We start from the raw sequence: 11,975 nt of genomic DNA, 5'->3' as shown, positions 1-11,975 counted from the left end.
TTTTCCACCATCTGGCAGTAGCAGTTAGTTTACCCATCAACGTAGGGCCTCGCTTTCTTCTCCATCAGTAAGTATAGGGTGCTCTGCATTAGTAACTTCATTTAGCTTATCATCATGTACTCCTTGTATCATCTCAACTGTAGCATTTGTGTCCTTTTTTTTACGACCCATTGAGCTTTTTTCTACATATTTACATGAATGAAACCAATGTTAAAACCTACACAATAACATTAACCATTAAAATAACATAAACAATAATTCTAATAAGACATGTATAAACATGACATAAATAATAACAGAAACAATAATAACATAAATAATAAACATGACTTGTAGAAACCTGACATAAATAATAAACATGACTATAAATAATAGCAATGAGGTTATGTATATAGCATAACAAAAAACATGACATAAAAGTGAAACACATCATTTTTTCTTGTTCGTTTCCCAGCCACCCTCGGTTTCTGATCTAAAGTAACTTTCATGAGCCGGAATACAATGAGTATCAACATCATCAATTGGTCGAGAATCAGGAATACTAGTCCAACCATCATCATCTCCCTCGTAACATCGATTTGGCACAGGAAGTACAATTGACCATCCTTTTTGTAATGGGTCATCAATATAAAAGACTTGATTGACTTGACTTGCAAGGACAAATGAGTCATTCTTGTGCCCTATTTTGTTCATATTGATCAAGGTGAATCCACATTCATCATTGTTGATTACTCCTTTGTCATTTGCAACCCACGCACACTTGAAAAGAGGAACTTGAAATTGATGATAGTCCAACTCCCATATTTCTTCAATCACTCCATAGAAAGTCACATCAGTCATCAAGGGATTCTTATCTTTGGCACTACAGACAAGCATGGTGCTAGCAACTAGAGAAACCCCACTGTTTTGGCAAACTCTCTCATCATCCCGTGCCTTTGTTTGGTATAAATTGCCATTTATCATGTAACTACTATACTTAATGACTTGCTCACGTGGACCATGAGCCAGCCATGTCAATGTTGATGTCGTTCCACCATTGCAGCTATCTATTTCAGCATCCACCTGACATTTATACAATTAGAATAGGGTGATTAAAATACTAGCTCCAAACTGTTCACCGCAAAATGCATAAAGCAGATTTATCCACCTAACCTTTGCACGAAACCAGTCAATGAACTTCTTATTGTGAGCATCTTGTATCCACATTTCATCTTTCTCTTTTTTCGGAAACATTGACTTCAGGAAATATTTATGTTCACTGTGGAAATATTTATATAGCAATTTGTGTTGGATATTAAATATTGACAATCACATGGGTGCAGAATTATAGAATAATGCAATACACTTACATAATGTAGGGAGATACTTCTTCTGTATTTTCCAGCACAGTCAAATGTGCTTGTAGAAGGTCAACTTTTGGCACTACAATTGGTGTTTTGCATGCTAAGAAGCCAGCAATGTTTGATTTGGGATCGCGATTTGATTGAGGGAACCCAATAGGATCAAGGTCATTTAGGTATTCCGAACAAACTCAATTGCTTCTTCGGCTGAATATCTCTGAACAATGCAACCTTCAGGATGTTTTCGACTGCCTACATAACTCTTAAGCACCTTCATGGATCTTTCGAACGGGTACATCCACCGGAAGTACACTGGTCCACATAATCGAACTTCTCGAACAAGATGAACTGTTAAGTGAAGCATGACATCGAAGAAAGAAGGGGGGAAATACTGCTCCAATAAGCAGAGTGTAACAACCAAGTCAGATTGCAGCTTATCTAACTTGGCTACATCTATCACCTTGCAACAAATATCTTTGAAGAAGAAGCATAATCTTATGATGGCATATCTAACATGTTTTGGTAACGCATCACGTATGAGTATTGGCAGGAAATGCTGCATTAGAACATGACGATCATGAGATTTCAAGCCAATCAATTTCAACTCAGACAAGGACACAAGATTTTTCAGGTTAGATGAGAAACCTTCTGGGACTTTTATATCCATTATCGACTGACAAACTTGAAATTTTTCTTTTTTTGTGAATGAGCATGCAGCAGGAGGAAGATATGTTCTTTTTTCACCAAATTTAGGTGCCAATTCAGGCCTAACTCCCATTTGAACCATGTCCAACCTAGCTGCCACATTTTCCTTGGTTTTTCCTTTAACATCCATCAAAGTATTAATGAGAGATTCGAAGACATTTTTCTCTATGTGCATCACATCGAGACAATGCCTAACATGCAGGTGTTTCCAATAAGGAAGATTGAAAAAAATTGATTTCTTCTTCCAACATTTTCTGAAATCTATTGATCCAAAATCTTTTTCTTCTTTACTATCTTCCAAATTATTGTCCTTTGCATTCTTTCTCTTTTTACCTTTCACACTAATCTTCTTTTCGAAAACACGCCTTATGTCAGAAAGCTTGTCAAACAAAGCAACCTCAGATAATGGTGTAGATGATTCTCCATGTTCTTCCATACCATCGAACTCTTTCATTTGCCTCCGATATGGATGAAACCGTGGTAGGAATCGTCCATGTCCAGTCCTCAACACACAGTGCATATAAGTTAGAAAAACAGAAAATTAGACAATGCGTAACAAGAAGGGGACAACAAATATTTTAGACAATGCCGAAAATTAGGAACCCAGAGACGGACAACCAAGGCGACAACAAGAAATTAACCAATTATCGTTCCAATCAATACCATACCTCGGGAAACTGGTGACGGACTAACACAGGTAAAGCAATATCGTTCCAGTCAAAATGGAGAAGAAACAAAGGCGCAGGGGACGGCGGTTGTGTATCTCAGTCGCTTCTTCCGTCTCAGTGCTTTGAACGGTGGTGGTGGTGGTGGGTTTTGCTTCCCTCTCGGTGAGTGGAACGGCGGTGGTGTTGGTGGTTCGAAGCGAACGACAGTGGTGTTAGGGTTAATTTTCAATGAAAATGTGGATAGATCGAATGAGCTCGCGTACGTCTCTGATCGAAGGAATATATGATATAATCGATATATATTAAATATTTAATTAAACTTATCGGTTCATCTTATTACTTCAGTATGAACTTATTTTTCTTATTTTTTACTTCATCAACATTGATATGCCGAAGTAAAATATAATAAAAAAATATAGTGAAGCCCGTGTTTTTAAACATCCGAAGTAAAATATATTATTTTACTTCGCTTGTGTTATTACTGAAGTTATTGGTAATGTATTACTTCGTAATTTATTATTGCCGAAAGTAACGCATGCCGAAGTAAAATCCGATTTTTCTACTAGTGTCGTCATTGTATTATTATTTATATATATTGAAAGAGCCAAAGAGTGATAAGAAAATAGTTCTGAGAGTGGACATATTGTAATAAAATCTCTTTATATTCTTGGTTTCATTGTAGTGGAAATTCGCAACTGTAGCAAATAAATGTATCTCTCACATCGAGAGTGAATCACTATAAATCTTATGTTCATCTTTCATAATATTTTATTGCTTTGGATAACTAAACTGAAAACCATAATTCTTAACAAGGGTTAACAACACTGACCCTTTTTATATTTCCTAACAGGAGTTAACAACATTGACCTTTTTTACATTACTTTTGAAACAAAAGGAGTTTGGGTTAAGAACACCGCCTTGTTATATATTATTTTTTAAAATGTTATGTCATATGTGTAATCAGGGTTATACACACGATTACACATGGTTTTGAGATTATAAAACTACCCCAAATATACTTTAGTTTCAAAAATATGTGGGTAATTTTATAATCTCAAAAGCAATATATAATCGTGTGTGTAACCCTCGTTGTACAAGTATCATTTATCTTTTTAAAACATAAAAGGAGCTAGGGTTAAGAACACCGATCACTTGTATCTTATTTGTTAAAAAATAAGATGATTCGAGGTGGTGGAGCCGATATCAGATTCTGGATTGGGAGCAAAAATGGGAAACCTTCCTGTTACAGTAGTCCTTCTCAAGAGCTGACTGTTCGATTATTATACTGCTAAACCTTTAATCAAATTCGTTCATCATTTTTCCGGCCTTCATCTTGATATTGTCAAACTTCTGAATTGTCATTATCAGCTTGTTCTCCTTTGTTTAATCATTTTCTTCGCAAAGTTGGGTTAGTTTTTCCAAGATTTCTTTAGCAGTTGAACATGTTTTAATTTTACTGAACATATTTTTATCTAATGTCTTGTAAATGATGTCTTTTGCAGCTTTGTACATAATTGATTTTTTTTTCTTCGATAGTCCATTCCATCCTGGGTTTCTCTACCATTTTGAGGAGCACTATCTGTTACAACAACGACTGTATTTTCTTTCATAATCTTCATTGGTTCATCCGTGATGACATACCATATGTCGTCATCTTGAGGTGATAGATGTTCCCGCATTCGGAATTTCCAATTGTCATAGTTTATTTTGAAAAATGGGGATTTTTTTAAAAGAGGCCATTTGATAAATCAAATATTCAGATATTGAAATAACTACTCTGATACCACTTGTTAGGATCAAAGATAACAATTTATTGGGGGTGAATGAACTGTTAAGCATAGTTAAATAATGCTAAGCTTAAGATGTGGTAACAACTCAAGTCAATATTTCAATCGGACTGAGTAATTTGAGCTACTAGAAACAAATCTTAGTTTTCGTCAATTGACTTATCAACACAAAAAATAGTTTTAGCAGCACAAGAAAATAGTAGTAAATAAAGAGGTAAAAAGTTGCGTATGTAAGTTCGAAGGCTAAGCTTCTGCGTCTCTCCTTCTGTTTCCAAAAGAACTCCACTATAAGATTTGATCAGTATAACAACTTGCATAAATTCACATCATCTCGATTCCACAACCTGATGAGCTGAAACTCGTAGCACTCTTTGTTGGAATTTTGATGCTTAATGAATTAAAATTAAGCAAATAAATCAATGTGTTTGATTGGAAAAATTCGAAACGAAGAATGAAGCTTAATGAACGAATATTAAGTTCGGTGCGCGCCTTCCGAGTGGTGCCGAGCACTGTCGAGCGCGCTCGGCAGCGTGCGTGCTTCCTGCTGAAAGCGCTCAGCAAGGGCTGTCGAGCGCTGCCGAGAGCGCTCGGCAGCGCGCGGGCGCAGGGCGCCTCCGTCGCGTTTTTTCGTGTCTCTTCGAGTTTTTCTGATATTTTTTAATGCGCGCTCCTGCTGAAAGCGCTCAGCAAGGGCTGCCGAGCTCTGCCGAGAGCGCTCGGCAGCGCGCGGGCGCCTCCGTCGCGTTTTTTCGTGTCTCTTCGAGTTTTTCTGATATTTTTTAATTCTCTTGGCATTGTTTGATGATTGTGGTCAGTTACAATGGCCAAGGGACATCCCTATGAATGAAAGATCATGTCTTTTCACATGAAAAACATTAATTGTTTTGATTTATTGAAAATCAAAAATACATACACAACATAACGTCTTTTTGCATCTTCTTCTTCTTCTTTCTTCAACAAGAGAGAGTTCATTCATTTTCTTGTGATAGAACTTGAATATTTGAGTGCTCATTATTCAAATGTTGTAGTTGTATCTTGGGAGAAGATTGCCACAACCTCTAGCACATTGTGAGGGGCAAATTCTTTTTAAGTAGAAAGTGTTCAACTTGCCTATACAAAGCCATTCATTTATTTTCTTCTTACTTTTCCTCTTATATTCGAATACCACAAACAACAATTTTAAGAATAAATTTGTTGGATTTTTGATCATTTGCAAGAAGAATATCAATGGACATCATCATCTACAACACCACATGCAACCATTGCACAAGGAGAGAAACCAGAGAAGTTTTCTGGTGCAGATTTCAAGAGATGGCAACAAAAGATGCTCTTCTATCTAACAACCTTGAGTTTGTCAAGGTTCTTAAAGGAGGATCCTCCCACCGTTGCTGAAAATGAGACAGATACAAACATGAGGGCCGCTTTGGATGCATGGAACCAAAATGATTTCCTGTGCAAGAACTACATTCTCAATGGTCTTGACTATGCATTGTATAATGTGTATTGTCAAGTCAAGACCGCCAAGGAACTTTGGGATATGCTTGATAAGAAATACAGGGCGGAGGATGCAGGTTTGAAGAAGTTCATTGTTGGGAGATTTTTGGACTTCAAGATGGTGGACTCAAAATCTGTGATGAGTCAAGTGCAAGAACTACAACTTCTCTTGTCACGAGATTCATGCGGAAGGAATGAATCTAAGCGAGTCCTTCCAAGTTGCTGCATTGATCGAGAAACTCCCTCCATTGTGGAAGGACTTCAAGAATTATTTGAAGCACAAAAGAAAGGAGATGAGATTGGAGGATCTCATTGTGAGATTGAGGATAGAAGAGGACAATAAGAACACCGAGGCCAAGGCAAGTAAAATGACAGCAAGGGTGAACATTGTTGAATCGAGTTTCCAAAGGAAAAAAGATGAAGTTTGAGAAGCAACCACAACAAGGCCAACAACCACCAAATAAGAAGAAATTCAAAGACACTGTTATAATTGCAGAAAACCAAATCACATGGCTAAGGATTGTAGGAAGCCAAAGAAGGGAAATCCTCAAGCCAATGTAGTTCAAGAAAGGTCGGTACCATTTGATTTTTCTCAACTTGATTTGACTGCAGTTATTTTGGAAGCAAACTTGGTTGAAAACTCCAATGAGTGGTGGGTTGATACTGGAGCAACTCGACACATATGCTCCAACAAAGGGATATTCTCCACATACAATCCATCAACTGGGAGAAAACTATACATGGGGAACTCCGCTACATCTGAGGTGGTGGGCACCGGCAATGTAGTACTGAAGATGACATCGGGTTTGGAAGTAACACTTGTTGATGCACTTCATGTACCAGACATAAGAAAGAACCTCGTGTCGGGGTCTTTGTTGGTCAAACATGGGTTTAGACTAGTATTTGAGTCTAACAAGGTTGTATTGACCAAGAATGGTCATTTTATTGGAAAAGGATATCTCGATGAGAACCTTTTCAAGTTGAATGTAATGGCTATACGCCAAAATGTTGTTGAAAGTAATAAAGACAAAAGTTCTATTTACTTGCTTGAGTGTTCTTATTTATGGTATGTTCGTTTAGGACACGTAAATTTTAATACCTTGCAACGTTTAATGAAACTTGAATTATTGCCTAAACACAACGTCGATCCAACACACAAATGCGAGATATGTTTTGAAGAAAAAATGACCAAAGCGCCTTACCACTCGATTGAAAGATGTACAGCTCCTCTAGAACTAATACACACCGATCTTGGTGATTTAAAGTTTGTACAAACTAGAGGAAGGAAAAGATACTACGTGATATTCATTGATGATAATACAAGGTACTGTTACGTATATCTTTTGAGGTCGAAAGATGAAGCTCTTGAAGCATTCAAATGCTATAAGACCGAAGTTGAGAATCAACTAGGCAAACAAATAAAGAGGGTTCGAAGCGATAGAGAGGGCAAATATGGAGCATCGTTTGATGAATTCTGCACATCTGTGGGTATAATTCATGAAACAACTGCTCCTTATTCACCACAATCGAATGACATTGCCGAAAAAAAGAATCGAACTCTGAAAGATATGATGAATGCTATGTTAATTAGTTCAGTACTAGCCCAAAACTTGTGGGGGGAAACAATACTATCGGCTAATCACATCCTGAACAAGATACCCCACAAGAAAAATGACAAGTCACCCTATGAATTGTGGAAAGGTCACAAACCTTCCTACAAGTACCTCAAAGTGTGGGGGTGTCTAGCTAAGGTTGAAATACCAAAGCCTAAACAAGAGCGAATTGGACCAAAGACGGTCGACTGCATATTCATCGGATATGCACATAATAGTAGTGCCTATAGGTTTATAGCGCACAAATCTGAAAATGCAGAAATGAATACGGGCGTGACAATTGAGTCAAGAAATGCAGTATTTTTCGAAAATATATTTCCTTGTAAAGAGAGGAAAAAAATGGTTCTAGCAAGCGAAAACTTGAGACAGAGCATGTAGGTCAAGTACCTACACATGATTCAACTCTAAATGAAAATGCTATACCATTGGAAGGCTCTTCAAAGGAGCAAGAGGTAAGAAGAAGCAAAAGGGCTAGAATCTCAAAGTCCTTTGGTCCAGACTTCCATACTTTTATGTTGGAGAATGAACCAAAGAAAATATAAGATGCTCTGGCTAGCCCTGAAGCTCCTTATTGGAAAGAAGCCATCAACTCTGAAATGGATTCTATTTTGCAAAACCATACTTGGGAACTTGTGGATCTTCCACCAGGTACCAAGCCATTGGGATGCAAATGGATATTGAAAAAAAAATGAGAGTTGATGGAAGTATTGAAAAATACAAAGCCAGGCTTGTGGCCAAAGGATATAGACAAAGAGAAGGTCATGATTTCTTCGACACGTATTCACCAGTTTCAAGAATAACATCCATTCGTGTGCTCATTGCTATTGCAACTTTGCATAACCTTGAGATACATCAAATGGATGTCAAAACGACATTCCTAAATGGTGAACTTGAAGAAGAAATATATATGGAGCAACCTGAAGGCTTCATAGTTAAATGACAAGAAAGAAAGGTCTGTCGTTTAATTAAGTCACTATATGAACTTAAACAAGCGCCCAAGCAGTGGCATGAAAAATTTGACAAGGTAGTATTGTCAAATGGATTTAAGATTAATGAGTGTGACAAATGTGTTTACATTAAAGGCACTCGAGAATCTTATGTGATGGTATGTCAAGAGTTGATTAATGGTACAAAGAAAATGTTGACAAATCATTTTGATATGAAAGATATGGGTATTGCAGATGTAATTCTAGGGATTAAAATCTTTAGAACTCCAGAAGCAATAGTCCTATTTCAGTCCCATTATGTAGAAACAGTGTTAAAGAAGTTTAACGCTTATGACTCTACCCCAGTAAAAACGCCTTTAGACGTAAGTGTCCATTTGGCAAAGAATCGTGGAGAACCAGTTTCCCAACTGGAATACTCCAGAATTATTGGAAGCCTTATGTACATCACTAACTGTACTAGACCTGACATCGCTTGTGCGGTTAACAAGTTAAGTCGGTTTACAAGTAATCCTAGTGATGCACACTGGAAGGCGTTGACAAAGGTGCTTAGATATTTAAAGCACACCTCAGAATATGGACTAAATTACACAAGGTATCCGGCAGTACTTGAAGGATATTGTGATGCAAATTGGATTTCTGACACCAATGACTCCAAATCCACCAGCGGCTATGTATTTAGCATTGGTGGAGGATCAATCTCTTGGAGGTCATCGAAACAAACTTGCATTGCTAGATCTACTATGGAATCAGAGTTCATAGCGCTAGATAAAGCTGCAAAAGAAGTTAAATGTCTTCGCAACTTTTTAGAGGACATTCGTGTTGGACAAGTCCAGTGCCAGCAATCTTGATACATTGCGACAGTCAGTCGGCAATTGCAAGGGCACAAAACAGTATGTACAATGGCAAGTCTCGACACATTCGTCAAAGACATAATACTGTGCGACAGTTGATCTCTAATGGAGTTATATCTGTTGATTATATCAAATCAAAGGATAATTTAGCGGATCCGCTTACAAAAGCATTAAATAGAGATCAAATGTACTGTCTGTCAAGAGGATTGAGTTTAAAACCTACCAAATAAAGTTTTCATAGTGGCAACCCAACCTTGTAGATTGTAGATCCCAAGATCTTGGTTCAATGGGACAACTAAGTTATGAGAACTTGATGAATCACTCCTCACTTCCTAAGACAATGAGTGAAGTTGCCTACAAAGGTAGTGAGGTTAAATATTGTACTTTTAATGATTCCGTAGCTTACAAAAGCGGGGTAAGTAGGATACCCTTTTACAAGGAGATCACCTATGCACGTGTGAGGACGGGCCGCCTCGATGAAACACGTATGAAGCCAAGATGTGTTCCATGGCCAAAACGGACACAACCGATAAAACAAAATGGAAATGGAAGGAAGGTTATCATATGTGTACAGCTGTCTGGTTTTACATGAACCACCAAGAAGTTCAAGACATCAAGTTCACTTCGTGGCTTAGTAAATCCGATTGTATTCCACTAGGGCAGGTTCAAAGCCAAAAGCTACCTCTCCTGATGTGATAATTTTTCGTATATACTCTCTCTTATGCATCACGAGCATTCATGCATTAATTTCATTCATGTGGGGGATTGTTGGAATTTTGATGCTTAATGAATGAAAATTAAGCAAATAAATCAATGTGTTTGATTGGAAAAATTCGAAACGAAGAACGAAGCTTAATGAATGAATATTAAGTTCGGTGGTTCTGAATTAAACTCGAAACGAGTTCATCAAATGTTGAAAGAAATTCAATCGAGTAGTCGGAACATGTAAGGGACGAAAACCGAAGGAAAAAAAACTGTGAACAATAGCATGAACAGTGCCCGGTGCGCGGCTGCGCACGGATCTGCGTGCAGCCGCGCGCGCCTGCATGTATCAGGCGCGCGGTCGCACGCAGTTCTGCGAGCGCGTGGGCGCTGGTGCCTGGACGCGCCCTTTCGCATTTTTTCGTGTCTCTTCGAGTTTTACTGATATTTTTTCCTTCTCTTGGCATTTTTTGATGATTGTGGTCACTTACAATGGCCAAGGGACATCCCTATGAATGAAAGATCATGTTTTTTCACATGAAAAACATTAAATGTTTGATTTATTGAAAATCAAAAATACATACACAACATAACATCTTTTTGCATCTTCTTCTTCTTCCTTCTTCAACAAGAGAGAGTTCATTCATTTTCTTGTGATAGAACTTGAATATTTGAGTGCTCATTATTCAAGTGTTGTAGTTGTATCTTGGGAGAAGATTGCCACAACCTCTAGCACATTGTGAGGGGCAAATTTTTCTTAAGGAGAAAGTGTTCAACACTTGCATCTACAAAGCCATTCATTTATTTTCTTCTTGCTTCTCCTCTCATATTTGAATACCACAAACAACACTCTTTTCGTCAACGTGATCTGTTAAGACACAAGTTTCTAATAGTTACAAATGATTCTCACAATAGAACAACGCTCGTGTGTAAAAGATAAGTTATAATATTAAGTGCACAATATTTATCCATAATCGATCTGATGGCAAACCGAGTGTAAGCAAAAATAGCTTAAAGATGAGTCTTTTGTGGGATGTTGTCTGGTTTGAATGATTGATGAAGATTGATAAAGCAGTAGCAGTAGCAGTTTTTCAGAGAGATCTTCAGTTTTGATGCATTCCTTATTTATAATTGTTGGTCCCAAAAGTTGATAAATATATATGGTACTTTGACATGTATTGGGTAGCCGATATTTATCCTATTATTGTCATGTGCCCTTGTTCTTATCTCAAATATAGTACATGTGTGGCGCCCCAAACCTCGCCACGTAGTCATACAACATGTGACGTCATATGCATAAATTTTTTTTTTCAACGACGTAATAATATAATGCATATACGACAAAATAGTGCTATCATCACACTATCTATATCAGTGTAGCATAACAGTATAATAAATATACACGTACAACTCAAATAAGACAATAAGCTATAATGTCTCTATCTCCTATCAACTACAGGACTGTTTGACTAGACACATCTAGTCCTTCACCACTATCCTGTCTCATGGCAAAATCCTATAACATGTCTAACAGAAACAGCCCCCAAAGGTTGAGCATACACAACAATCATCATCGTGATTCATAACAGTTATATTAACAACAACATAAGATATAACTTAAATGATAACAGAAATAACCCGTTTGCCATTTCTGGACAATCAGTCATCAACAACCTCAACAACATCACACTGCAACAATAAAATCGATGATACATCGCACCCCAACTCCAGCGACAGCAATATCGTCGAACGAACAACAACATCGACGATACGTCGCACCCCAACACCGACGACAACAATATCGTCAAACGAATAACATCAACGATACGTCGCACCCCAACTCCGGCGACAGGAATATCGTTGAACGA

At 37.6% G+C, this 11,975-nt stretch overlaps 1 protein-coding gene across 1 annotated transcript; it reads left to right on the top strand.

Annotated features, from left to right (window-relative positions):
* The first annotated feature begins 8,709 nt into the window (after positions 1 to 8,709).
* LOC142521308 (secreted RxLR effector protein 161-like) lies at positions 8,710 to 9,402 on the top strand. The gene has a single exon (XM_075624528.1). The coding sequence runs from the start codon at positions 8,710 to 8,712 to the stop codon at positions 9,400 to 9,402; it is 693 nt and encodes a 230-aa protein (XP_075480643.1).
* Positions 9,403 to 11,975: the final 2,573 nt, after the last annotated feature.

Source organism: Primulina tabacum, chromosome 12 (genome assembly GCF_025594145.1).
Source record: "Primulina tabacum isolate GXHZ01 chromosome 12, ASM2559414v2, whole genome shotgun sequence".
NCBI classification, from domain to species: Eukaryota; Viridiplantae; Streptophyta; class Magnoliopsida; order Lamiales; family Gesneriaceae; genus Primulina; species Primulina tabacum.
The sequence above is the reverse complement of the archived record's forward strand: the minus strand, read 5'-3'. Positions and strand labels throughout refer to the sequence as shown.